We start from the raw sequence: 27,560 nt of genomic DNA on the forward strand, positions 1-27,560 counted from the left end.
GCAGCACCCAGATGATTGAGTCAAAAGCTACAATTTTCACGGCTTGGCATATTTCACCTTGATTAAAATTTCACAATAAATTAAATACACATAGTAAACGATCCAGTCCAAAGTATAAATCATTTCAATGTTTATTTGTTCTACTTTTTTAATTAACACTTCATTATTAATTATTTCTTTTGGGAGAAAAAACGAGAACGAACATTTCTTTCCAAGTACCTGTTTTGGGATCGAAAATAAGCTTAACAAAAACCTAAGCCTTCTTCATACGTAGTAGATGTGAGTTGGCATAACAGAGTTTTTCAATTTCGCTCTTTCAAACGGATATGCAAGCCATTTTCAGACTTTAAGGTCAAAACAGCAGACAAAATGGGATCGTATTTGTGACGATGCTCCTCCCGCTTTGCCCTCTCCGCAGGAGGCAATCCTACAGATGTGCTGATATAGCCATCCTTGGAGACAAGTTCATCCAGGGCAGGGAGTACTTTAAAGTTTCGGATGATTTTGGAGACTACTGTCTTGATTTCCAGTAGGGCAAACTTTTGGCCAATACAGTTTCGTGGACCGGCACTGAAAGGAACATACTCAAAGGGTCCTGGCTTCTGCTGTTCAAAGCGCTCGGGAGAGAACTTCAGGGGATCCTTGAATACTTTGTCATTGTAACCAAGCATTACGATTCCTAAATTCAGGGTGGAGCCCTTGGGCACAAGTTTTCCGTCTGCAAAACAGTTTGCTTGGTATAAAAGACTGATAAATAATTAATATAACATGTAATCCTACCAATCTCGTAGTCTTTGTCTGTATAACGACCAATAAATGGTACACTGGGATACACTCGCTGAGCCTCCTTTATGTAGAGATCCAAGTACTTCATTTGAGCGATTTCCTGATAGGTGGCATCCCGGTTTAGTTCCGAAGTGCCCATTACCTCGCATTGCTCAGCAAACAATTTTTTCTTAAAGGAGAAATGGATTTAGGTAAGGAGTTTTTATTTATAATATATCATAATCTTACCTGTTCGTCAGGATGTCTGGAAAGCAAGTAGACTGCAAAGGAAACTCCTGAAGTTGTGGTGTCATGTCCTTCGAACATAAAGGTGGACACTTCCTCGTACAGCTCGGTTGAGTTCAAAGGACGACCGTCGATGGTGGACGATAGAAGGGTGTCCAGAAAAGCCATCTTTTTACGGGAGAATTCATCGCCTTGGCTTGTTGTCACGGAACCGGACTTATGGGCCTCAATTCGCTTGTCAATTATCTCATTGGTGAAGTCTCTAAGTGTTTTGAGAGTCCGGCTGTAGGCAGGGTAGTCAGGAGCAAGGCGATAGAGCCACTCATTGCGCTTCAGAGGATTAAAGGCTCTCATATTAATATTGTAGCAAATGCTGAAAATTCCATAAATTTATTAGTTTTCTTTAAAAAAGTTATTAAAGAATCTTCCTTACTCCTTGAAAGCCTGAACTATAGAAGAGTTACGATTCTCCATAGCATTTATGGACACTCCCATTGCTGTATCACAGATCACATCCAGGGTCAGATAGTGGGCCTGTTCCTGGAAATCAAAGATAGTGTCCCCGGCAGCTACCTTTTGCAGGTGTTTGATAAATTTGCTTGAGTTTTCGTTCATCACCTCATGGAAGTCCTGCAGGATATTGAAGTGGAATGCAGGGGTGATCATTTTGCGGTGCTTGTGCCATTTGCTGCCAGTGCTGGTGAGCAAACCCAGTCCTAGCCAGGGATGGGTAAGGTCATAGATGTCGGACTTTGAGATCAACGTCTGGCTACTGAGTATATACTAGAAAAGAAAGATCTCTATTATCCGAATAAAATTTCAATATAGTAAAAGCTAACCTCCAAGAACTTGGGGTTTGTGACCAACAAATTGGAGTAGGATCCTATCCAGAAGACATAATTGTCTTTTCCAAATTGATGCCACCAAGCAAAGACCTGGTCGAGTATTTCTGTGGATTTCAGAGGCTAATTACAATGCGAATCACACCTCACATATAAATCTATAAATTAGAGGTAGGATTGTTTGTTTTTCACACGCGATGTTCTCAGCACGCCAATTATTTTTTTTGCAAATTTAAAGTTTATTTGTTTTACGCAACACGTGAGCAAAGTTCTCATTTTCTTATCTGTGAAGTTGCAGTACTTGATTTGAAGTGTAGTAGCGAAAATAACTTAGTCCCGACACTATTAAGAATCGATTAGAAAAAGTTGCTTGGTCAAGATGACTTTACAAGAATAGCATTGTCTCGGATTTATATTTAAATACCATCAGTCACAACGCTATTCGAGATGAGTCATTTTGGACGTATCCTCAGGAAACCAAAGAAGGCTTTTCACAAACCCACCGGAAGGATTCTTGCCCATTTGATGGGCATTTCCAATTAGGGGCAGGCCCTTCGGTCCATTGAACTTCTTCAAAACCTTCCTTCGACGGTAAGTGGTCAACTGGAGATACGCTGCTGCCAAAAGTGGCAGAGCCAGAATCAAAATAAGCACGACCCACATTTCGATCGCGACGCGCTGGGATCGGGTTGCAGTATGAGAGTATTTTCATGGGGAGCTCCGGTTATATACATGACTTTCAGCCAACTTAATGTGGTCTCTCTGTTACTCTCTTACAAAATATCATCGCTTTAAAAGTATCTGAATATATTTTAGTGCGTTCAGCATGACTTGGCATTTTGACAATCAAGTTCTAAAGAGATTTGTTTTTTAGGCAGCGGTCTTTTAATCTATTAAAGTAAAAGAATCTTTTATGGAAGCATCATATTTTTGAAGTTTATTTGCTTTACTGCATTTTCCTCCATACTTTAAGATAAGAAATTTGGTAATAAAAGATAAAAAATGAGTACTTTAAAGAAGTAAACAAACCTAAAACGTGCTCAAAAAAAATGTATCTCATGTCAACAGAGAGTTTTTGGTTGCCTCTCTTTTTAAAATTAAGAGTGAGTAAAAATTCTTATCAAAGAGTAGGGTTTGTTTAATTTTACATAAGTAAAAAATGTCTAAAGTTTGCTTATGCTAAAGAATATGTATAAAATAAAGTAACATAACTAAGACCCGCTTAAATCCGCTTTAAGTTTATACTTTTATCTACTGACTACAAGATTCACTTAAAGAAGTATATTTTGAAAATAAAATAGCTTTAGGCGCAACTTAAAAAAATATTAAAAATTCAAACTGACCAGATATATTCATGTGATGTATTTCCAAGATAATTGAATTACACTCCAAGTTTTCAAAAAAATCAGTAACATTGAGAAATTTTTATGGAAAACTATAAGACACATAATTAAAAAAATTATTTAATTGAAAACCCCTTTTATTCAAGTTTTTTCCAATTTAGTGTTTTTGTTCAAAGCTTTGACCGTAACCTACAGTTTTATATCAATTTCACGATTAACAATCTTTTATTGGCACTATATCTTCTGGCGATACTAAACCACCCTTTAGACCCACACGTCACTGTTCTAGTGAGTCAAATCGCCTCCAACTGGTTGGTAGCTCAGGCTAATTATAATTTATCAATTAATAGCAGAAGCAAGCCATAAACTACTATGGTTTGATAATGTTATTTGTATCGATGGTAGACTCATAACAACCCAATACAACCACAAAACACAAAAAAAAGGATGCAAAATGTATTTTTGATAAGCTATCAAGGGGTTATCGTGTAGGAAATGGGTTGCCCAATAGCTGGTTCAAAGAATTAGAGAAATTAGTCTGGATAGAGCATTAAACGAGAACAGTTATACGAAACAAAATGTTTCTGATAGCCATAGCCATTATTTTGGCCACCATTCTGGTGTTCAAGGGAGTGAAAATATTCAATTATATTGATCATATGGCGAGCATTATGGAAATGATACCAGGACCGACGCCATATCCATTCGTTGGCAATCTATTTCAATTTGGCCTTAAGCCCGCCGGTAAGTACTGGCTATATTTATGAACTCTTGGCCGTCGTATGCACGTACATATGTACATACATATATGGAATGTCATTTGTCTGATCGAATCCGTTAAAACCTTCGGTTGCCATTACAAAAGGAACTCAATGCATTCAATTCCCGTTGGTATCGAGTTGCGCATTTGAATTGTGTCTGATTCCCAATACTTATTTATTGTAATATTTGCTACAACTTTCATCAGGTTCTATCTGCATTTCCCAAGTGCTTTCCTTTTGCACGGCTGAATAATTTTGGTCTTGTTTTTCCTTCTAACCAGCCGCCCTTCCTTCCTCCCTGGGTGCACGTGCCTAAAGTAATCATTTCAAATGCACAATGCCTGGAGGGGAAAGAATTGATGCTGCAGCATATTTTTCCATAATGCCATATTTCTTCTACGCTCGGATGGGTGTCCAATTCAACGGATCCATGTAGTTTTCTTGTTGCTTATTCGGTTTGTGCCTGTTTAAATTGTTGTCCTTAAATTTCATATTTTACAAACTTATTCCAGTAATATCTGGTAGCCCTGATAAAAAAAGCAAACACCAATAAGCTAACAACCGTATATGTTCATTACCAAAATTGGCCATAACCATATACATTTGACGAAATTAAAAACTGTAGTGCTAAGCAAACCTGGACTTTGTCCCTTTTAATGAAAGTGACTTCTGTTTTGTCCACAGAATATCCAAAAAAGGTTTTGCAATATTGCCGGAAATATGATTTCCAGGGTTTCCGTTCAATGGTTTTCCTGCAGTACCACATGATGCTGAGTGATCCGGCGGAAATCCAGGTGAGTGAGGAGTGTCCTTCCCGCCCACTACCAATTCACAACCCTCATCACATTGTGTTTTGTGTGCTCTTGCTTGGCAGAATATTTTGTCAAGTTCATCGTTGCTGTACAAGGAACACTTGTACTCCTTCCTCCGACCCTGGCTGGGTGATGGGCTGCTTACCAGTTCCGGTGCCCGGTGGCTGAAGCATCAAAAGATCTACCTCCCCGCCTTCGAACGGTCGGCCATCGAGGGATATCTCCGAGTGATTCAACGAACGGGTGGCCAATTCATCCAGAAGCTTAGTTCCTTGTCGGAAACACAGGAAATCTTCGACGCCCAGGAGCTAGTGGCCCAGTGTACCCTGGATATTGTGTGTGGTGAGTGGAGGTGCTCGGTAAGACTGCACTGAAAGATTAAATTATGCCCTAGGCTAACCTAGGAAAGAAATCTTTTGCGAATTTTAGAAAACATATTCCACTGTGTAGTAGAGCGAAACTTTACACATTTGTCATGTCGTTTTCGGGGCCGAGTTTCGCACTCCGGGCTTCGCGCTCGTTTATTTTTTGTAATTTATTATGAACGTTTTATAAATAAGATTTATAGCGTAGAAAATGGCTACAAGTGCCGCAGATTGTGCGGGCGGAAAAGTTTCGCGGTTAAGGTACTGGCCCCGTCGGCGGGGAAGATACAACCGACCCACTTTGGTGCATATTGGGCAGGACGAAATGATTTGAAGAATTTCCCTGTTAACCGGCGGTAATTTATAGAGAATATTTTGATTCGTTCAGGTTCATTTAGCCTTCTTTAAACTAAGTGTTTCATCGTTTCGTTCGTTTTTCGCAGAGAATGCCACTGGCCTGGACAGCAGCTCCCTGAACGGGGAGCCCTCCGATTTGCATGGCTCCGTCAAAGAGTAAGTTCATTTTGCATAATCCTGAGATTCCAAGGATTACTGTCCACCACCCACAACCCAATGTCCTTTTCGAATTCTAGCTTATGCGATGTGGTGCAGGAGCGCACCTTCAGCATTGTGAAGAGGTTCGATGCTCTATTTCGACTAACTTCATACTACATGAAGCAGCGCCGGGCTCTATCGCTCCTCCGAAGTGAACTGGGTCGGGTAAGCTTCTAAATTTTCAGCGGATGAGTCAGCCTTAAAGTATATACTTGCCTCTTGTTGCAGATAATCGCCCAACGTCGCCACCAGCTGGCTAAGGAAAATGCAAGTGGCACAAATACCCAAAATATTAATAAGCCATTTATTGACGTGCTCTTGGCGGCAAAGCTCGATGGACGAGCTCTAAAGGAGCGCGAAATCATTGAGGAAATATCCACATTCATATTCACAGTAAGGCAAGACAATATTGTACCATATTGTCCCTAACATATTATTCCTTTAATTAGGGCCATGACCCCGTAGCCGCTGCCATATCCTTCACCCTTTACACTCTTTCCCGACATTCGGAAATCCAGCAGAAGGCCTTCGAGGAACAGCAGCGAATCTTCGGCAAGGATTTAGCCGGAGAAGCGGACTTGGCTCGTCTGGATCAAATGCATTATCTGGAGCTTATTATACGGGAGACATTGCGTTTGTATCCGTCAGTGCCACTGATTGCAAGAACCAACCGCCAAGCCATTGATATTAGTGAGTTTCTTTAGTCGTTGATTGTATCCTTTCCTTATATATAATCTTTGCTTCTATGTAGATGGCACTCAGGTGGCTAAGCGTACTACTGTGATTATGTGCCTCATTGCTATGGGCTACAATGAGAAATATTTTGAGGAACCTTGCGCTTTCCGTCCCGAAAGATTCGAGAATTCCAGTGGAAATGTGGGCATCGAGGCTTTTAAAAGTGTGCCCTTTAGTGCAGGTCCTAGACGTTGTATTGGTATGTTGAAAAGTCTATTTTAATTTACGGAAATATATTAAATACCTCTTATTTCAGCTGAAAAATTCGCCATGTACCAACTGAAGTCAATTTTGTCACAGTTGCTGCGAAACTATGAAATCCTGCCTGCTGTTGATGGTCTTCCTCCGGGCATCAATGATCATTCCCGTGTTGACTGTGTGCCTCAAAGTGAATATGACCCAATACTGAATATAAGAGTTACTCTTAAATCGGAGAATGGAATACAGATAAGACTTAAGAAACGATAATCCCAAAAACAAATTAAAACAAAACTATATTTTACTCTTCATTTTTCAAATAGTTTGGAAAAAAACCATCTTTCTTGACTTCAACAACAAAAAATTAAATAAACATATGGTTTTAAATTAAATAAACATATTTAACAAAGAAACCCGTTGTTTTTATTCAATTATAATAAGAAGTAAAAGTGTATATTTGTTGCCATGTTCTGTTCGTTCTCGTTTTAGACTCCACATCAAACCAGTTTCGCATAGTTCGCATCATTATTTCTGTGCAAATTATCAAAGTTGACTTGGCAAATAGTTCATTTTAATTAGCATATGTTTGCGTATTCGCTACTAATTAATTTTGAGACGGGTTGATTTTATTTTATTGCATAACGTGCAACCAAAATATATACATTTCCAGATCCAAAAAGACAGAAACTGTTTGGTTTAAATCACTTTCGCTCTACCAGTCTTACTGGCACTCCAGTTAGTGATTTTAGGGTGATGGACACATACATCTTAACTTCTTGTTTTCCGGGCTCATAATCAGGGTTTAATATATCCGCAATATTTTGTTTGGCCAAAGGAGCTGGTAGTAACTGAAAACGACGCAATACTTTCGACAGGATCACTTTCAGTTCAAGTAGTGCAAACTTTTGGCCTAAGGGTTAGACATTATTAAACATAGAAAAATATCATTTTGGATTATCCTCTTACCAATGCAATTCCTAGCTCCAGCACTAAATGGCACACTATCAAAAACATTAACTTTGGTTCTGTCAGTATTGGCAAAACGTTCCGGACGGAACTCGGTCGGCTCATCGAAATTATGAGGATTATGACCCAGGCCAAAAATAGGAATAACCATAGCTGTACCCTTCGGCAAGAACTTGTCCACTGAAAAAACCCGAATTATTTTTTTTTGTTACGAAATTTAACAAGCTTATACCCACAAAGATGTGTATCATTTGGAGCTGTACGGAATATAAATGGTACACTCGGAAAAATACGTAGAGTTTCCTTAATCACCAAATCCAGATAGGGCATATTTTGGAGCTCATCATAAGTTGGATGACGGTTGCTATCCTCGCCAAATATTAGCTTTTGTTCATCGTAGGCCAATTTTTGAACTCGTGGTGTCCAGGCCAGGCAATAGATTCCAAAAATAATAGCCGTGGCAGTGGTGTCATGTCCCTAACGACTCATTTTGAAAAACTTTATTTTTAAAGATTCTAGACAATATTACCTCAAACATAAAGGTAGAGACTTCCTCGAAGATGTCCTCGAAACTTAAAGGCTTACCCTCCACATCTGCAGTCAGGAGATTGTCAAGAAAAGCCATTTTAGGACGCTTGCTGGTGAATTCATCTTCTTCAGTATCGTTTGAAATGGGCGGAAAGGTCTCTAAAAGTCGGCGACGATCTTCTATGATCTGTGAAAAAGTCTCCAGTTTTAGAGAAATATATATTTTGAATAACTTTATTCTATACCTTTGCAAAGTTTTTCCTTAGCGTGGCTAAGGCTTTTTTCTGCTGCCAATACATGGGAGTGCACATAAAAAACCACTCAATACGTTTTAGGCACGACAGCACTCGTTCGGGAATTATATTGCAAAGAACTCCAATGGCTTCTACAATTTCAGAGGGCTGACCTTCCACGCTGTTGACCTTTGTACCCATCGCGGTTTCTACAGATAATTTAAGAAGGATTTGGATTCACTAAAATATTGCAGGACCCACCGCAAATTACGTCTATGGTAAGTCTGGGAACTAAATTTTGAATGTCCAACAACTGGTCTTTGGAACCAGCTGCCTCCCTGGAAAGCAGCTCAATAAATCGGCCACTAGTTTCATTCATCACCTGAAGAAACTCTTTTAGGATCTTGAAATGGAAGGAAGGAGTTATGAGCTTTCGGCGCAACAACCATTGATGTCCATTGGAAGTGAGCAGACCCCTTCCCAGCCAGGGATACATCAAGTAGTACGGATCCTCTTTGTAAGTCAAGGTATTGCTACTAAGGACATGCTGGTTGATGGAGAAATTTATATATTTTTTAGGGTATACAAAAAGTAAAGACAAAATTAAACTCACCTCAACGAACTTACTTTCAACTAGTAAGATAAATGGAATCGGCCCGATCCAAACATAGAAGTTCTTATAATCAAATTGTTTGTACCATTTCATAACATTTTTCAAATAGGCTATGGATTAAATAAAAAAGCTCTATTTAATAATAACGTTAATAATAATTTTCAGACAGTGAGGTAAATATGTAAATCTGGTTTGATGCTGTTTAGATGTATCGCTAACTAAACCAGTTTATTTCCAAGTTTTATGGCCCAATATCAATCAAAAATCATTCGAACAGAGCGTGGGCCATCTGGAGAATATTTTATTGTCCCAGCCAAAACAAATCAAGTGTATCAAGAGTGCCCATCCCACTCCAATTTAAATTGACAAAATTGTTTTCTATTGAAAATCGAATTTATTGGTTCACTCGATAATCAAACTAATATAGTCTGCATGCGGTTTAAATTCTAAGAACTGGACAGCAAGTCAAATTTAACTTGATGACCCATAGATTGGTCGATTTGGGTAGTCCGGGAAAGTACTTATTCCTTGCTGGGATGGGCCTGGATGTAGGCGATGGCCTTCAGGATGGCCTCAGGGACTGGGGGAGGAGTGGGCAGCAGGTCGCTCTGGGGCTGGTATCCGTTCTCGTCGGCCTTGTAGCTCACACGGACGTGCTCGCCCTCAGGGGACACCCACTCGAAGACACCATCGATGTTTCCGTGGACATCACCGGTGGCGGAGGAAGCAGATCCATTGTCGAGGACCAGTTTGGTCTGGAAACCGTCGGCGTTCACATCGTTGACCAGCTCCTTAACTTCGGCATTCTCGTTGGCGGCCACCAAGGCGGCGAGGGCGCATACAAGCAGCTAGATGGATAATCCGGGATTAGGGATTTGATCAGGCCAACTCACTCTATCGTACTTACGATCTTGAACATTTTTACTGGTTTTGATTGTCCGACTAGAGAACTCGAGAGACTGATGACAATCCGGGAGCGATTAAGCTTTTTATACGCTTCAGCCAGGCCAAATCAAGCTCAAAGCTGATGCAACCCGTTTTTAATTAACATTTCGGCCAACATAAGCCTCGTTAGGTGAAGACGGACAGGTTGGGAATGTTTGGTCCGGGTCCGGGGTGATAAAAATCGTCCGCTGCACTCTTTTTGTTTTCACCAGTCTATGCAAATTGCTACCGTAATTATTCTAGAATGATTCTCCGACCACGATTCGTCGGAAAGGTTAAACCAGCTTTCAATGGCTCTGGCATATAAATCGTTTCGTATTTCGGACAGGGCTGAAGGAATTTTTGTTTCAAACCGCACAGATAGTAATTAATTTTGTGATTACCGTTTGGTAAAATTCCTTCAATCCATTGCATCAGGTAAAATTTGAGAAGATGGCTTAATTTAAACGGTGTTGCTAACTGGGCCTAACTTGATTGCTTCTTCAGCTCTGAGCTTAGCATACTTTTTAGGAGCATTTCTTTTGTTCCAAATTTCAGATTTTTTTTGAAGGAAAAATAGTTATAACACTGCTAATTCTCGGCAGATCTACGAATGTTATACCTTCCCGATCTTAGATCTCCGAGTTGAATCATTTACAATCAAAACCTGGAAACAAAATTTTTGACCCGTTTTTCGTAATTTTTCAAAGGGGTACCATCATGATTTTAACGAAAATTCGATCGAAAACTTTTTTGAACCATGTTTTCTAAACTTTGATGCAGATCAAAACGCATTAGAGTCCTAATTCATAACTAGTATTCAGTTTTTATATAGGTTTCGAAATAGCTGAAATATTCACTAAAAACTGAATAAAAACCTTATACTTTGGCCAACAAAAAAATAGGCTGATCCAATTTTTCACTTTTTGTAATGGAAAAATCTTCATATCTTGGCTAATAATTGGCAGATCCACCTTCCCGATCTTAGAATACCGAGTAGCATCATTTACAATCAAAACCAGGCAACAAAATTTTTGACTCATTTTTCGAAATTTTTCAAAGGGGTACCATCATGATTTTTAGCGAAAATTTGATCGAAAACTTTTTTGTACCATGTTTTCTAAACTTTGATGCAGATCAAAGCGCATTAGAGTCCTAATTCATAACTAGTATTCAGTTTTTATATAGGTTTCGAAATAGCTGAAATATTCACTAAAAACTGAATAAAAACCTTATACTTTGGCCAACAAAAAAATATGAAATAGGCTGATCCAATTTTTCACTTTTTGTAATGGAAAAATCTTCATATCTTGGCTAATAATTGGCAGATCCACAAATGTTATACCTTCCCGATCTTAGAACACCGTGTAGCATCATTTACAATCAAAACTTGGCAACAAAATTTTTGACCCATTTTTCGAAATTTTTCAAAGTACCATCATGATTTTAGCGAATATTTGATCGAAAATTTTTTTGAAATGTGTTTTACTGATTGATGCAGATTGAAGCGCATTAGAGTTCTGATTCATAAATGGTATTCAATAAAAAGTAAAACAAAAAACACATATTCCTTCACCCAAAAAAATAATTATTAAAAACCAATTTTGTTTATGTTTTAAGCGTGCAAAGTTTTATTTTATTTAACATTTTCTCAACAACATTCATGTACATGAATCATTCCGATTGTATAATTTTTAAGCAGCAGTCGAAGGTAATCCAATCTCGAACTAGCTGTTCCTATTCGATGGTGGGTATTTCGCAGGGTTCCTTTAGTTCTTGCTGGGGTTGGCCTGGATGTAGGCGATGGCCTTCAGGATAGCCTCAGGGATTGGCGGGGGAGTGGGCAGCAGATCGCTCTGGGGCTGGTATCCGTTCTCATCGGCCTTGTAGTTCACACGGACGTGAACGCCCTCGGGGGAAATCCATTCGAAGACTCCGTCAATGTTTCCGTGCACATCTCCGGAGGCAGAGGAAGCGGATCCATCATCGAGGACCAGTTTGCTCTGGAAACCGTCGGGGTTCACTTCGTTCACCAGCTCCTTAACCTCCACAACGGCGTTGGCGGCCACAAGGGCGGCAAGAGAACAGACAAGCAGCTGATGCGGCGGGATAATCCATTATTAGAGGGAGTTATATCCAAAAATATCCTCTGAATACTTACGATCTTGAACATGTTGATTTGGTTTTACTGTCAGACTAAAGAACTGTGAGACTGATACCAATCGAAGCCAAAGTCTGGCTTTATATAGGTATCTATCTTCCCAGCATAATGCTGATGCAATATGATTATTTAATTAAATGGATGCGATTCGAAGTCTGAGGTCCATAAAAATCGTCTGCCGAATTTTTTAAATATATCTCAATGCAAATCAGATCAAAATTAGCCTCAGTAGCTGCTGGAAAGATTTTTAGCCAAAAAACAAGAAAGGAAAGCTAACTTCGGGCGGAGCCGAAGTTGATATACCCTTGCAGTTCAGTCGCAGTCCGCTAGGTGGCGCCACGCATCTTATATTATTAGATATATAGAAGATCGTATATAGTCGGCCGATCCTTATGAAATTTGGCAAATCAGATTATTTTGTCCAAAATAGAATCTGTACCAAGTCCCATCTTTCTAACTTAAAAAACACCAAAGTTATGCCAATTCCGATCGTTGCATGACAGCTATAGGATATAGTCGGCCGATCCTTATGAAATTTTGTACACAAGATATTTTGGTCAAATGTAACATGTGTGGAAAGTCCCAACCCTCTAACTTAAAAAACACCAAAGTTATGGCATTTCCGATCAATCAGTTATATGGCAGCTATAGGATATAGTCGACCGATCCCGGCCGTTCCGACTTATATACTGCCTGCAAAGGAAAGAAGGGTGTGTGCAAAGTTTCAACTCGATAGCTTTAAAACTGAGAGACTAGTTTGCGTAGAAACGGACAGACGGACAGACGGACAGACGGACAGACGGACATGCTCATATCGACTCAGGAGGTGATCCTGATCAAGAATATATATACTTTATAGGGTCGGAGATGTCTCCTTCACTGCGTTGCACACTTTTGACCAAAATTATAATACCCTCTGCAAGGGTATAATAAACCAGCGCTTAACGGAAACGCAATGCAAATTGACTAGACAATGAATAATTCATAAGAAATTTTTAATTGTTCTCTTGCGTCAGATCAAAATACGTGCAAATACAATAAATGAATTTGCCTGAATTGGATCAGGAGGAAATATTTGGTTTAAAATGTAGCATATTTTTTGGAGACATACGAAGCGCTCAGAAAAACACACAGCATTCAATAAAGTTTGAAGCTGGTATTTATTTCATTTAAGAATTTTTAAGTTAAACAGTCGGTTCTTAAATATTGGTAGGTGTTCAAAAGGAAGTAGTGATTTTTTTACTATTATCCGATGAGAGTGAATTAATTACTTTATAGCAAGTATTTAAAATATGCGCCCTTTTTTATGCCCTTGCAGAGGGTATTATAATTTTGGTCAAAAGTGTGCAACGCAGTGAAGGAGAGATCTCCGACCCTATAAAGTATATATATTCTTGATCAGGATCACCTCCTGAGTTGATATGAGCATGTCCGTCTGTCCGTCTGTCCGTCTGTCCGTCTGTCTGTCTGTCTGTCTGTCTGTCTGTCTGTCGGTTTCTACGCAAACTAGTCTCTCAGTTTTGGAGCTATCGAGTTGAAACTTTGCACACACCCTTCTTTCCTTTGCAGGTAGTATATAAGTCGGAACGGCCGGGATCGGTCGACTATATCCTATAGCTGCCATATAACTGATTGATCGGAAATGCCATAACTTTGGTGTTTTTTAAGTTAGAGGGTTGGGACTTTCCACACATATTATATTTGTGTGGAAATATCTTATGTACAAAATTTCATAAGGATCGGCCGACTATATCCTATAGCTGTCATAGTACGATCGAAATTGGCATAACTTTGGTGTTTTTTAAGTTAGAAAGATGGGATTTGGTACAGATTCTATTTTGTCCGATAAAAACAATCCGATCTGCCAATTTTTATAAGGATCGGCCGACTATAAACGATCCGCTATATATCTAATAATATAAGATGCGTGGCGCCACCTAGCGGACTGCGACTGAACTGCAAGGGTATATCAACTACGGCTCCGCCCGAAGTTAGCTTTCCTTTCTTGTTTATTACATGAAGAATTAATATTTCACAAACTATAGAATATATATAGTGTCATCTATGTAATGTATATTGAATAGAATTTTTGGGAATAATAGATTACATTTTCGGTTGCCTAGTGGACTTATCAGATCTATAAGCTCCAATCGGAATACTAGTCAAAATATGATGTGTATCTGAAGGTGTGTCAAAGATAAAACGTCATCGATTAGCGAAGAATCACAAACCAGAACGGAGCCCTCTCACAACGAAATATGCGAAAGCATGTTTCATTTTGCTTCATCCATTCAATATCGAAAGACTCGTTTTTTGACATTTGTATGGCAGAGTCAAGTGTGAAATTTATGGTTTCTGCATTAGGGGCGTTTTGTGCACCCGATAACTTTAAAAAGATGATTTTTGGTAATTGATTTGAAGACTGGCTTGGAAATCATATATAAAGGCTCTGACCGACCCGAATCAGATATCAGTCAACGTTCGCTCTGGGCCAGACAAAAATCAGCAAAAATGTTCAAGTTTGTGAGTAACTTGCAGGATGACTGAGGAAGGGATAAAGTAACAGAATGTATTTTTCCAATCTAGGTAACGATCCTTGCCCTTCTGGGAGTGGCCGCCGCCCTTTCCCCCGCCTCTCATGCCCGTGGCGATGATGTGCACGCCGATGTGGTTTCCCGCTCGGACGATGTCCGCGCCGATGGATTCGATGCCAGTCTGCAGACCACCAACGGAATCCAGCAGGCCGCCAGCGGAGATGTCCATGGAAACATTCATGGCAACTTCGGATGGATCTCCCCCGAGGGCGAGCATGTGGACATCAAGTACGTCGCTGATGAGAACGGATACCAGCCCCAGGGTGCCTGGATCCCAACCCCACCCCCAATCCCAGAGGCCATTGCTCGTGCCGTCGCCTGGCTGCAGTCGCACCCCCCAGCACCCGAGCACCCCCGTCATTACTAAACTCCACTGCTCCGGACCCGGATCGCTCAACGGACTGTTCTCTCGATACCTATGCACCTAGCTGTTTAGCTGTACTTATTGACTTTCAAAAGAATACATGCACTTGCTTAAAATAGTAAAACATTTTCTTTTAATTCCAAAAACATGCAAAACAATAATGGATTACTTCTCAAGGAAGATTGTAGTATTGGTATTACATGTGGGCATAGTTGAATATATATAGCTGCAAATAAAGCACATTACCATTTAGAGCTGACTTATCGAACTGAGATATTCATTAGCCTTAAAGCTAATGAGTGGAATACCATTTTCAGAAAAAGTTCATAAATAGATAATAGAAGATAATGTCAGGTGTTAGCTAAATACAAAAACAAACAAATGGGGTACGAAAGGGTATTATAATTTGGAAAACTTCTAGCAAAAAACCCCAAGAACAATTTAAAGCTTTTATAAAATATTCCTCAGGTTTCAAGATAAACTATTGAATCGCACGATATTTTTAGGATCCTAAATAATATTTAGCAATTAGGCTTTATTCTACTTCAGATAAATAAGATCCTAAATAACATCCATGCCAATAAATGTATGAACCAATATACTCTACCTATGTATGTACCTATCTCAATGGTTTATTTTACAAAATGTAACAATTTTTTTAAGACCGGAATCATTCAAAGCTACTACCGTGAAATAAGATTTAAAATATTAAAAAAAAATTCTACCATCCCTAACAAAATCCATTATTTTAAAACTTTTAAAGCCTGTTGTTATGTTTTTGTAGAGACCATATTGAAACTCAATTGCTGAGGAGTTCCCAATGACAAAATGTATGACAAGAAATCAGTTTTAAGAGGTATTTGTTGTTATTAGAAGTCGTTAATTTTTTAATTTCGAAATGAAGAATCGGGTGACTCTAAAATTTGGCTCACAAAAAGTTGAGAGGGTTTTGTCTAAAGGAGAGAAGTGAACTCGTTTGGATGTTGGGATGCTACTCGGACCCGTTTGCGGATCTTTATTAATGCGAGTGCTTCATTTTAGCATCTATTAAATGAATATATATAGTACTTATCCCGTTGTTTGGCATTTGCCTCGCTGTCGCCAGGTGGGGGTTTTTAATTCATTTTTGTTTTATTGGGTGCGGGCGCCTCCGAGAAGTCATGTCATAACTCAAAGCGAAAATTGGGTGCAAGATGTATCGATTTGTTTTCGAAGAAGCCGCTGCTCGGGATAATCATATAAAAAGACAGCCACTGGCCAGATGCAGTTATCAGTCAACGTTCGTACTCGACCAGACAGAAATCAGCCAAAATGTTCAAGATTGTGAGTAGCAGGCAGGACATGGAATCCTCCAAAAGCTAAAGTATCTTCTTTTGTTCAGGCTATGATCTGCGCCGTTCTGGGACTGGCCCTGGCCAATCCTCCAGTGTCCCATGGAGTGGGCCGCTCCGAGGATGTCCACGCCGAGGTGCAGTCCCGATCGGACGACATCCGTGCCGATGGTTTCGACTCCAGCCTGCAGACCAGCAACGGAATCCAGCAGGCCGCCAGCGGAGATGTCCATGGCAACATCCACGGAAGCTTCAGCTGGATCTCCCCGGAGGGCGAGCACGTAGACATCAAGTATGTGGCCGATGAGAACGGATACCAGCCCCAGGGTGCCTGGATTCCAACCCCACCCCCAATCCCGGAGGCCATCGCCCGCGCCGTCGCCTGGTTGGAGTCCCACCCCCCAGCACCTGAGCCCAGCTACCACCACTAGGACCGCCCCAGGAAACCCACCTCCTACCTGAAATGTGAATCGCAATGTGGACTGTTCTCCGGACACCCTTCGACCTAGTTGTTTAAGAATTCTGTTTTTCGAAATACATGCAAATTGTTTACGGCAGTAACAAGTTAGTGGCTTTGGCTTTAATCAACTGTAACGGTTCTGAACTCGCCCAACCAGTTTCAATTTCGCTTTCGATTCACTCGAATTTTTGTCACATTGGAACAATAAGTGGTTGCACTCAACCAATAATGTGCACAAACAAATGGCCAAAACACGCTTTCAGGTGGGAGTGTTCTAAGTGTTCAAATTATAACAAAGGCTATGAACACTTAGGCTAACTTTCGTGGAGATTCTTTTTCAATATGAAATAATTTAATTAATTAAATATAATTAAAAGTGATTTCAAGATATCAATGACATTGTAGTTCACTCGGACTCTTTCTAGTCACCAAGGGGATTAAGGAAAAATGGTTCTAATAACTTAATTATATTTACCCCACTTGGTCTACACCTTGTACTTGAGGTTCTTAATAATACTTTTTAGTAATTGTTTACTATTTATAAGACAGAGAACAAAACAATCTTAGATAGTTCAAAGCCAGTTATCCAAGTAAGAAAAACAAGTGTGTATGTCTGTGGTGTAAGTATTTATTTTAAAAGTATGGTGGGCTTATTATAATAATATCCATTACTTAGAAAACACTACGATCTTAATAGTATAAAAAATATAAAAATAAAGCATATGCTGATAAGAACTTTTTTATTTCTAAATAATTTTCTTGATGAGGTCAAAAATGTTATCTGGCTATCACCGGACTATGCAGTCGACTGATTGTTCGAATTAGATTCGGTTTCATTTGCCAAAACGAGTTCAGAATATTCAGCATAAATTGAATCTGCCCTAGATTTCGAATAAAGCCTGACGGGAGGCCAACTTTAACATTTCTAAATATCTTAAAATTGCCAAAACCCGATTGCGATGCTGAAGAATTGAATGCCAAAAGTGCGAATCTACAAATCTGACACCCATAAAGTTTAAATTTGTCGCCAAGCGATAAATACGATTATTTTAATTGTTCTTTTTTTTCAATAACAAAGAACTGGTTGCAAACCTGAATCTGATTTCTTCTAAAAATCGAAACCAAAAACTCACCATCTGGAGTGAATCCCAGTTGCAATACATTGCCCAAAATTGGAATCTTTTTTGGTCCTTTGAATTTGTCGATGTGTTGGATTAACCGTTTATACCTTTCCCTATAAAGAATGGCGAAAAGCACAATAATGCCCAATATGCCGACGGAAAACAGAAAATCAAACATTTTCACTGCTCGACCGACCGGTGTAAACTGATTTCAAAAAGTGCCCGTCCATTAAGTGTGATCTATCCGAGTATGGCAGCTTAATTGATAGAATAATATAATCATATTTGATCTTTGAACTGACGGGAGCTGCTTTAATCACAACCAATCAGTACAACAATGTTTTAATACAAAATATAAATTCAATAGCCTCCCATTCACAAGATAAATTCAAATTGGGTATCAATTACACGGTGCGACAGTGAAAAAACACTTGTGAAACAAGATAGTGTAGGTTGTTAATCTGGTCGAAGAGATGTCAAAAATATTTTTTTTATATTTTTGGAACCCTCCAATTTTTATTTATTTAAAAAAAACCGTTTTTCGGGACTTTTTTGCGCTTAAAAATTCCTGAACGAGTTTTTTTCAACCGATTTCAAAATTTTCGGTGTTTTTCAATAGTTAAATAAATTCACTGTTACTCCGGAGCGCACGCAAGGTTGAATTGACTTTTTTTGGGAAAAGCGTTATAACTTCACCAATTTTCATAATTTTTTGATGAAATTTGTCTCGTTTTATTCAGAATGAATGAGGCAACATTGATATGTATCAAAAATGGCCGAATTTTTGTAAGTTGTACCGAAAAACTGGCATCAAAATCCGAAAAACACGAATAAAAGTCGAAAACTTCAGTTTCAGGTGTAAAAGTTTTGTCCTTTTTGTTCAACAAAATCGAAGATATATTTTTTTTTCTAAAGCTACAACATTTAACTATTGAAAAACACCGAAAATTTTGAAATCGGTTGAAAAAAACTCGTTCAGGAATTTTTAAGCGCAAAAAAGTCCCGAAAAAACGGTTTTTTTTTAAATAAATAAAAATTGGAGGGTTCCAAAAATATAAAAAAAATATTTTTGAGTTCTCTTCGACCAGATTAACAACCTACACTATCTCCTTTCCCAAGTGTATTTCGTTTTTTTTTTTTTTTTGTCGCACAGTGTTATGTTTTGAGGATTAAACAATCATCCTAAAGAAACACAAGTGAGCAATAACCTTCATGCTGAAACTGCTTGTATTTGTCACTTTCCAATATGGAATCAAAACGTTATTTTTAGGAAAGTCAATTCCTGTCGCCATTTCCAATATTTAAATGAAAACAGCCGCAAGGAAGATGTAAATCAACACTCTGGGTTTTGGCCAACATTGCAGTGCCATTTGACTGACGTCGTGTGCAGATTGTGTTTTCTGTGCGAACTTTATAAATGCAAACAGTAGCACAGAATGGAATATAATTGCCCCAAGCCAGGTCCCATGTAAGTGGGGGCAACTCGTTGCAAGTCTGACACAATAGTTGGGGTAGGTTGTCACTTTCAGTCACTTTTTAATGAAAAAAATTACCAAATGTTCTACCAGTTTTATAAACAATCAGTTTTGTCATCTCTGCCACTTCCATTTGATAGATAAAAACATAAATTTTGAAGACTTACATTAAAATACGCTATTACCTAAGCATTTTTAGCCAGAAATATGTGGGAAGCCGCCGAAAATTCCGAATGGTTGCAAGTGGCAGAATTAATGACCATCAAAGGGCGCAGGAAAAACTCAATTTTCGATTAGTAATTGGCCACATATAACACAAATGTGCATAAACAGACCGCAACACGCACCATTTAGATTTATGCACATGTGCCAAACAAACATTTGTCTAAACCAGAATTATTTTGTCATTAATTAAAGGCTCGTTTGAGGGAAAGCCCCACAGCATCTAGAGGTAAACTACGGCCTTTCGTTTAGCGCGCAAATCACGCAAATGTGGATAAATAAGTAGGATAATTAAAAAGAGAACTTTGATTCATTATTACAAGATGGTATTTATTATTGGTTTCATGATCAATTTGATGCTAATTATGGAATCCATTTCGCGGGCAGCTGGTATTTGTTTAATAAATTGAGATGATTTTTCCTGTGATTGTATTAGATAATAAGTTCTCCTCCCCCATCATCGAGTGCTGCGTTGGGTTGCACTCGTCCTTAAGTGGCAACAAGTGCAGCTGGCTGGCGTCCTACCACATCCACCACACATCCGCTCGACAAGGCTCCACTCATTTGCTGAACTTCAGGCCAACAGCTAACAAAAGAAAAAGAGTGATAATAGAAAATTAGCAAGAGAACTAATCAGTTATAACATTCCTTTTCTCCCTAAGCTAGCTGTTAAGTTCCGCAAATGAGGTTCTCTTCAGTTTCAGATGCAAACTTTAACTTACCAGCTGCACTGCGTGGATTCCTCAGCTTCGAGGGCTTCTTGCGTAGCTCCGATTGACCCAAGCCACCGCTCGTTCCAGGTCCGTGAGTGTCGATTTGCATACTTTCGTCACTATCCGATGCCTGGCTCTTCAGTACTTTTTTCAAATTAATAAGCTAAGGGGAAGAAAGTTAAAGCAAAAATATGCATAACTTAATAATTGAATACCTAACTAAGGCCGTATGAAAGATACTTACATCTTGCTCTACCCGCTCCTTGTTTAAAATCCTCTTGGACTTTTCGGCATTGGCGTATTTGATTTGCATGTCGATGCAGTTGGAGACGCTGTAGCAGGAGTTGACCCAGGCCTGAAGGGTCTCAACGATCTGGCTGGTGTAGCCGGGCGGAATGTCCCGGCCCTGGGCGTAGTCAACCTCCAGAACACGAGTATTCTGGAACAGCTTCCCGTGGATGATGTCTGCGCAAAAGAAAGTCGACAAAAAGAAAGTTGTTTTTTAAATTTTCTGTCAGCTTTTTCCTGACTAATTGCCCAGAACGAACAGTCTCTAAAGTTGTCCCGACTGCCGGTCTCAAGTGGCAAGTTTAAAGTTCCCTCAGTTGCAAGGGAAAGTATATGCAACAAGTGCTTGCAACTGTGATGCAATTGCATATAAAGTATACACTTTAACCAAAGAGAGGTCTTAAAAAACATAACAAATAAATAAATGGATTATCTAAGGCCTATGTTTGTTTATCAAATACAGAAAGCATGTTGTTGGAAGAAGTTTCAAAAATTACTTAGTGATTGATTACAATTCAAGATGTACATAAAATCCAGATGCTCAGTTTACGAAGCTTGTATAGATTTTGGTAAAAACCTGCAGAAGATTAATTTCAAACTCTTTTTTCTAACCAAGAACACTCAATCAATTTTCAATTTACTCCCCCTGAGCTGCCGAGGGAAACACTCAATCAATTAAACTGATAAATTAATAGTTAGTAAAGCGTAAAAACAACAGTCTAAAATTGGCTACAATTAGGCAAATGGAAGTTTCAGTTCCATAAATGTATAAGCCAAATTCGCACCACATATTCAAAATTCCGAAATCCCAAATGTTAGGAAAACATTGCGGTTGGCGAGACACGTACGGTGTGTAATCAAAAACAAACATTTTAACTTTTGTTTAGAACGCGTTGGGACCGTCCCACTAATCCCCAGTGGGGGTGGCTTGGGAAAGATTAGCTTTGTGTATCGGGAGAGCTGGACTCAATTACCAAAAATATAGCCCAGTGGATGTAATCCGGCAGATGCAATTTGATGTCATGGGCGATGCTAAAAAGTAGTTTGAGTAATTAATTTGAAAAGTCGTTTGCAACGCTTTCAGGTTCATGTTGTTGTAGTTGCTGCTCAGCGGGGATTAGAATTTATAACAAGTGGATTTGGGGAATTGTTTTCGTCGACATCGTCAGGCCTCGGCCTCTTAAAGGGACGATCGATGGAGAGAAAGTCCCAGAAATTCAATCGTTTGGCGTTGAAAGCTAAACTTAACTATGGCCCGAGCCCGAGCCAGAAACTTATTCTGGGGCCAAGGCTAAGCTTTAGTTAAGTCCTTAAGCTCTTTTACTTTGACTTTACGAGCACTTGTCCTTGAACGGGTGCCCCGAACGGGAGACCCAGTCTCAGGACCAAGTTTCCGTGTTTATGGCACCGACTTCTGCCATAAATATTCAGTCAAATATTCAGGGAATTCGCCCGCATATTCAATTCCATGGATGCTCTCGCACCGAGGCCTGGCATTTGATTCGACAATTTGTCAAACACTTTTCTAATTAGCTTGAGAGCTGTGTGCAAAAATGTTTATTGATTTGACGCCTTCAAGTGGGCCGAGAGCTGGGCCGAATAATTGAAGCGTATGGGGGAATGGAGGATTCCTTCGTGGTTTGACGCCTTCAGCCACAAGTGCTGTAAAATTTGTGCGGCTTTTCCGCGTTGACATGTGTCTGGTATCCTGGGCCATCGTCTCTCTCCCCTCTCCGTCCTTGCGGGCTAGAGCCGCCTGCTGTCGCGTGCGGGAAACTCAACGCCAGGGCAATCAATCATGCTTACTGCTATGCCCGCAAATTGTGCAAAAACTGTTGACGGACAGCAGCAGAATGAATCGCCGGCTGCCAGGCTTCAGGAGGCGATGATGTAAAGCCGCCGACGGCTGTGGTTTCTGTTGGAATTCAAATGGTTGGAGTCTGGCCGCCTCCACGAGATGAATAAAAAACATGAAATTATTGCACGCGCTGTCCAGAATTTTTAGTCAACCATGCAAAGGAGCTACCGAACTTGGGCTGCGTTCTTTTTAGGGACGCACCTGCCGCTGACATCTTTGGCAACTCTTCAGACATTTCCCAACCTGGGGACTTTGTAGAACTTATTAATTGAAATTTACACAAAACCCGAATGCCAAAAGCAGACCATGACAATGGCTTAAGATAAAGGTAGCTGTGGGCAATGCCCCACCAGTGTGGCCACAAATTGTCCACCACTTTAGTTGCCTTGGTTTTAATAATACGATTTTTTAAGTCCTGTTTAATAGATTTAGGAGATCTGCTGCCAGACTCCCTTGGTTAACTGGTAACTTCAGCCATCAATATGAGTTGGCGTTGAACTTGGGTAAAGTTTTCACCTAAAACTGACAAAGTGCTCGATAGAGACACGCACTGTTCATAAAGTTCCCGTTTTCCGGTGTAGTTATTGCCAAGAGCCACAGCCGCTGAAAACTATTCGAGTGGCAAAAAGTCCTAGGCGGAGTCCTAAATTCGGGACAGGATGCAAATTATCTCCAAGCTGCGTGGCTGCCGAGAATTCAGTCTCTGTGGCAAGGTCGCGGGCTAACCCCTAACCTTTGACGCAATCATCTAAGCCGATTTTGATGCAGCTCTTTGCCTTGCCATTGAATGCAACGCACATTTCCATTTTATGCTGTTAATTAACCGATTGCAAAAGAGGATAACCATTTTTTTTTGTGCCATCCAAAAAGGCGCTTAAGGATTGTGTTTTTTGCTACCCCATGCTACCTCCAAACAAAAACATCCTTGTTTTTTGTGTTTCCGCCTCACCCCTGAATTGCAAATCGGCCGAGATGGATGGTATGAGGGAGAGCAAGGTCTGAAAGCCGCTTTTAAGCACCCTGAATTATGCGAAACTTTTCTTTGACACAAAAGGTATTAAAGAACTGGGCCCAAAAGGCAACAATCAAGCCGCCACATTCCCCGACACACATGCATTCCCCATGCAACGCAAAAAAGCCACACATGGCATCAGTTTCTCGAAAAACGAGGTGCCATCCACATCCACAACATCGTTGCACCGTGGAGCTCTTAAGAACGTTAGGCTTTTTCCCCCAAAAAGGTAAAGCAGTCCTTTGAATAATTCTCTCTCTGCGCGGCTGATGCAGTAAGTCCATCGGGGGAAATATTTAGGAAATTGCATGAAAATTAAAAGCCCACGAGCTCTCGGAGCTGTGTACTCGAAAAATATGGAACGCCTGGGTCGTCTCATTTTGTTTGCCTCTGAGCTCGTGGTTGCATCGATATCCCAAGGCTTTAATAAAGTAGATACCACAGGTCCGCGGGTTTTCTGTTTGTTTTAATGGTTTTTTTTTTTTTGTTATCCCACCGGATTCCTCTGAATTTTGGTCGTATCTATCATAGTTTGACTCCCGTGGGTGCTCAGCTTGTTTTCATTCAAAACTATTTTACATTATAAACTTTTACAGAAATATTCCACTTGTTTTTTCTATTTTAAGCTCTAATTAAAATGACAGATTGTAGAGGGTTAACAGTGGTGTCCTAGCCAAGGGAGGATAAAAAATATCAGAAACCTAATTAGGACAAAGTTGTTCGCTTAGTTACCATACAAGCTTTATTTTAACTAGTAATGAAGTAGGTTTATTATAATAAAATTTATTTATTTCATTTATATTATTTTTGTAGAGTATTTTTACACCCTCTTGCTTTTAAGCCAAATCAATCACCAGGAGGCAGCTCACTAATGGAACCGGGCCCAAATAAATTTCAAGCGAATTTCAATTATAGAAGGCATTTAATTACCATATCCTACCATCCAAGTCCCCCAACTGCACGGCCCGCGAGACAAATGATGCTCTAATGGGATGACCTGGAATCGCAGGCCGGGGCAAGTGCTCCACCTGCCCGCCGGCTAATGGCGACCCACGTTGGGAGCTACATTAAATTGCGATGTCAGATTACGGCGCCTAATAGAACGCAATGATTTCGCATTCCGGCTGGCAGGCGGCGGGCATCAGGCATCAGACATCAGGAACCAAGCCATCTGGCAGTTGCCCCCTCCGCCAGTGACGCCCTAATGATGGCTATCATAACATAAATCTTGGCTGGTACGAGGGAATTTATTTGTCTGCTCATCGCCGGGCTTTGGAAAGCAATTAGAAGGAGGGCCAGGTGTAACGACGTTTGGAGCTTTGGTGGCTCTGGGAGACTTGGAGTCCTGGGTTATTTATGGGACAGATGGCTGTCGGGTGTTGAGTTGTCACTTTATTTGCTTAGATAATGGACGGCAAAGACTCCATTAAAAAGTGCCGACTGCTATTTGCTTTCCACCCCACCCCACCCCAACTAATGTTCTGGCGCTTATGTTTTGGCCGTGTTTGGCCGGTTTCGACCTCGCCCAAATAATGCGGTTCGAGTGGACACTTGTCGGACGCTGAAACGCTTAAAATACCACACTAGCCTACTATCATCTGAAGAGCTTGTGCTCCTTGTTTTTCCCTCTCCCCCCAGGGCTTAGTATTCCTGGCCAGCTTCTGTTTGTTTTTCCTCCGGACCATAGATCACGAGTCCAGAGCTCAAAAATCAACAGCAACAACAAGTTCAGCACCACATCGAGGGCCTAAAAGTATGCTTTCATGGGGCACTTTAGCCCCATGTTTGGGCTCCGGATTCCGGATGTTGCGTTTGATTTACGGCTTTTTCCAGACAGCTGCAGAACAAGCGGAAACACAAACGCAGAGTGTGTTAAATTTGCAATCTGTGCCGGCGCATTATGATTGATTGGAGGAGGAGGCCACCCGAGTTCGATTGGAGTCAGAATCTGAATTATTCAGCAAGCCATTCTTCGATTCACAGGGATACCAAGCTATTATTACCAACGCTTTTATAGTCTTACCTCTACATTATTTATTATTATTAAAAATATAATAATATTAATTAATAAGCGCTATATTAAAGACATGTTTGGCCTAAAAATAACTAAAATTACACCTAGTCTATAAGCCTCTAAAACACCTCTGGTGTCAATCATTGACTGTTCACTGTGGTTGGTCGAGCTAATGCTTGCTGAGTTGAGAAAGGAAATCATCGAGGCAAAAGTGTTCATCCAGCTGACGACTTTCAATGCCATAAAAACTGATTCCCCAGGGGGGAGTTGGGGTACAAAGCAACTGGTAGCCGACTTTCCCACCGACAGGCTTAATGAATCTGGCCCGGCTCTGTTAGCCTCGCTTTTCGACTCGATTCTTCTCCCTTTTCGTTACCAGCGTCGTTTCCAGGATGCGTCAGCTGTCCAGGCTAATCAAGTGCACTGCCCCAAGGCAGATGATGGTGGGTGGTCGGTGGATATTTTCGGTGGCTACATGGCTACTTGACTAGATGGAAGTGGGGCGGCGCAACGTGACACTGCTTTTGCAGCAGCTGCTTTTACAGCTGATGGGCCGCAGGCGCGAAAGAAGCATCCCTCTAAAATGCTAATTGGCACTCCTACACTTGCGTGGGTGCGAAGTTGCAAAAAAATTAGCATTTAAGTTAATTATGAAAATATTTCCCGGAAATGTGAATCAGCCAAGCTGACAGCTAAGTACGAGACCAGGTGAAACACTCGTGCTTATATTTTACACAGTTTTGTTAGAAAAACAGACTCGTTTAAGCAACTTGATGTTATAAGGGAACTAGTTTCAGCTTTTAAGCAAACTTCCTGGCTGCAATGCTTTCTTAAAGCTTGCTTTCCAGATCCGTTAAATATCCAGAACTACAATAGACAAATCAGAAGTTTCTGAACTTTTTTTTGGCAAAACACAATAGACTGTATAGACTTGGCCTTACAGACTGGAACATAAACGACTGAATAGAAACACAGAATAAAGCCCTCAACAGCTATTTTCATCAGGATTGCCTTGCTTTAGTCAGCACCTACCTGCATAGATGGCCTCAATGATGATGTCCTCCAGGTGGCGAACGTTATCGATCTCCAGCTCGCTGAGTAGCAGAGCATAGGGAATGCTCTTGGCCTTAATGGCCAGCGAGACGATGGTAAGGTGCTGCAACTTTTTCTGCATCGCTGGGGTTAGTTCAATGTATTTTTCGGGCTGGGAGCGGTAATCCTTGTAGGTTCCATATGCGAATAGATTCAGCGTCTCGAAGTGCTTGGCATCCTCAGAGTCTTTGAGCTGGGGTAGTAGCTTATTAGTGGATTACTTAATGATGGAATTTCACAGCCAACCTGTGCTACAGAAGGTTCCGCCAGTAATTCACCAAAAACAAAGACATTTGGAGCCTCCAGAGCCTGGCGAATCACGTCGAGCAGGGCGGAGGTCGTGGTTGCTGCTTTGGCCAACAGACAAAACTTCTCTAGGAACGTTTCCTTGCTTTTGCTCGGTTCCTCGTTACCAAGCAGCATGTCCTGAGTCATTTTGTACGTTTAATTTGAAGTATTTTGCTGTTTTCTGATAAGTTGTTGTGTTTTTGCAAATGATTTCACAGTGATGGGAAATTGTTTAAGATTAGTGTTGTAAAACGATTGCTACTTTGCCGGGACCAGCTGTTTGTTATCCGGCAGTAGTCCGGCAACCCCCTAACGTCGATGTGGCAGCCATTTTGGCGGTAAATTCAAAAGGAAATAGTTTAGCTATTTCCATTTAATGTTAAAATGTTCTTTATTAGGTTGCCTATTCATTTGTAGTTCGCTGAAACCCGTTTGATAAGTCTTATAGCTTATCGAAAATGCTCATTTAATAATAAATTTATAAATGTTAAAAGAATTCACAATGCATATGTTCATAAAGATGATTACACCTTTAAAAGCTGTGAAATAATATTTAATACTTCTTTAATCCTCAGAAAGACAGTTTTTAAGATTTAATACTATAATCGGATTCCTGCTCTGCATTGGCGCCTTTTATTCTCTGAAGTCATTATGCTTAAAGCACACTCAGTATTGGGCTCA

The 27,560-nt window shown here is 40.2% G+C and overlaps 7 protein-coding genes across 7 annotated transcripts; 3 read left to right on the forward strand and 4 right to left on the reverse strand.

Moving 5' to 3' along the window:
- Window positions 1–113: 113 nt before the first annotated feature.
- Window positions 114–18,128, reverse strand: LOC6495208. The gene is made up of 15 exons (XM_044715284.1): window positions 17,930–18,128; window positions 8,963–9,072; window positions 8,611–8,896; window positions 8,362–8,558; window positions 8,118–8,303; window positions 7,825–8,065; window positions 7,589–7,768; window positions 7,327–7,532; window positions 4,915–5,077; window positions 2,357–2,563; window positions 1,851–1,960; window positions 1,445–1,794; window positions 1,015–1,384; window positions 781–955; window positions 114–718 (listed from the first exon to the last, which is right to left on the reverse strand). The coding sequence occupies exons 1-15, from the start codon at window positions 18,093–18,095 to the stop codon at window positions 303–305; spliced, it is 3,363 nt and encodes a 1,120-aa protein (XP_044571219.1). The 5' UTR covers window positions 18,096–18,128; the 3' UTR covers window positions 114–302.
- LOC6495437 (probable cytochrome P450 4ad1) lies at window positions 3,730–7,013 on the forward strand. Its single transcript, XM_001958809.4, has 9 exons — window positions 3,730–3,940; window positions 4,642–4,751; window positions 4,832–5,111; window positions 5,578–5,647; window positions 5,728–5,854; window positions 5,918–6,082; window positions 6,139–6,379; window positions 6,441–6,623; window positions 6,681–7,013. Exons 1-9 carry the CDS (start codon window positions 3,775–3,777, stop codon window positions 6,890–6,892), a joined length of 1,554 nt encoding a protein of 517 aa, XP_001958845.1. The 5' UTR covers window positions 3,730–3,774; the 3' UTR covers window positions 6,893–7,013.
- On the reverse strand, window positions 9,337–10,021 carry LOC6495207 (larval cuticle protein 4). The gene is made up of 2 exons (XM_001958811.3): window positions 9,870–10,021; window positions 9,337–9,810 (listed from the first exon to the last, which is right to left on the reverse strand). Exons 1-2 carry the CDS (start codon window positions 9,879–9,881, stop codon window positions 9,484–9,486), a joined length of 339 nt encoding a protein of 112 aa, XP_001958847.1. The 5' UTR covers window positions 9,882–10,021; the 3' UTR covers window positions 9,337–9,483.
- LOC6495206 (larval cuticle protein 3) lies at window positions 11,494–12,206 on the reverse strand. The gene is made up of 2 exons (XM_001958812.4): window positions 12,048–12,206; window positions 11,494–11,982 (listed from the first exon to the last, which is right to left on the reverse strand). The coding sequence occupies exons 1-2, from the start codon at window positions 12,057–12,059 to the stop codon at window positions 11,656–11,658; spliced, it is 339 nt and encodes a 112-aa protein (XP_001958848.1). The 5' UTR covers window positions 12,060–12,206; the 3' UTR covers window positions 11,494–11,655.
- On the forward strand, window positions 14,429–15,129 carry LOC6495438 (larval cuticle protein 2). The gene is made up of 2 exons (XM_001958813.4): window positions 14,429–14,570; window positions 14,634–15,129. The coding sequence occupies exons 1-2, from the start codon at window positions 14,559–14,561 to the stop codon at window positions 15,006–15,008; spliced, it is 387 nt and encodes a 128-aa protein (XP_001958849.1). The 5' UTR covers window positions 14,429–14,558; the 3' UTR covers window positions 15,009–15,129.
- LOC6495439 (larval cuticle protein 1) lies at window positions 16,072–16,900 on the forward strand. The gene is made up of 2 exons (XM_032450742.2): window positions 16,072–16,328; window positions 16,387–16,900. Exons 1-2 carry the CDS (start codon window positions 16,317–16,319, stop codon window positions 16,765–16,767), a joined length of 393 nt encoding a protein of 130 aa, XP_032306633.1. The 5' UTR covers window positions 16,072–16,316; the 3' UTR covers window positions 16,768–16,900.
- Window positions 18,129–19,923: 1,795 nt separating the features above from the next.
- LOC6495205 (COP9 signalosome complex subunit 7) lies at window positions 19,924–27,133 on the reverse strand. The gene is made up of 5 exons (XM_001958815.4): window positions 26,838–27,133; window positions 26,532–26,784; window positions 20,572–20,792; window positions 20,337–20,490; window positions 19,924–20,200 (listed from the first exon to the last, which is right to left on the reverse strand). Exons 1-5 carry the CDS (start codon window positions 27,024–27,026, stop codon window positions 20,175–20,177), a joined length of 843 nt encoding a protein of 280 aa, XP_001958851.1. The 5' UTR covers window positions 27,027–27,133; the 3' UTR covers window positions 19,924–20,174.
- Window positions 27,134–27,560: the final 427 nt, after the last annotated feature.

The sequence above is a fragment of the Drosophila ananassae genome, chromosome 3L (genome assembly GCF_017639315.1).
Source record: "Drosophila ananassae strain 14024-0371.13 chromosome 3L, ASM1763931v2, whole genome shotgun sequence".
Lineage (NCBI taxonomy): Eukaryota > Metazoa > Arthropoda > Insecta > Diptera > Drosophilidae > Drosophila > Drosophila ananassae.

Excerpts from the sequence above, each read along its gene's own strand:
- LOC6495437 (XM_001958809.4), top strand. The coding sequence starts at position 3,775 with ATGTTTCTGATAGCCATAGCCATTATTTTGGCCACCATTCTGGTGTTC. Across the intron at positions 3,941-4,641 it reads ATTTGGCCTTAAGCCCGCCG|AATATCCAAAAAAGGTTTTG; the intron begins GTAAGTACTGGC and ends TTTTGTCCACAG. Across the intron at positions 4,752-4,831 it reads GTGATCCGGCGGAAATCCAG|AATATTTTGTCAAGTTCATC; the intron begins GTGAGTGAGGAG and ends CTTGCTTGGCAG.
- LOC6495208 (XM_044715284.1), bottom strand. The coding sequence starts at position 18,095 with ATGTTTGATTTTCTGTTTTCCGTCGGCATATTGGGCATTATTGTGCTT. Across the intron at positions 7,533-7,588 it reads TGGAGCTAGGAATTGCATTG|GCCAAAAGTTTGCACTACTT; the intron begins GTAAGAGGATAA and ends TCTAACCCTTAG. Across the intron at positions 5,078-7,326 it reads TAAGACTGGTAGAGCGAAAG|CTCCTGGGCGTCGAAGATTT; the intron begins TGATTTAAACCA and ends CTGGGCCACTAG.
- LOC6495205 (XM_001958815.4), bottom strand. The coding sequence starts at position 27,026 with ATGACTCAGGACATGCTGCTTGGTAACGAGGAACCGAGCAAAAGCAAG. Across the intron at positions 26,785-26,837 it reads CGGAACCTTCTGTAGCACAG|CTCAAAGACTCTGAGGATGC; the intron begins GTTGGCTGTGAA and ends CTACTACCCCAG. Across the intron at positions 20,793-26,531 it reads CATTGAGGCCATCTATGCAG|ACATCATCCACGGGAAGCTG; the intron begins GTAGGTGCTGAC and ends TCTTTTGCGCAG.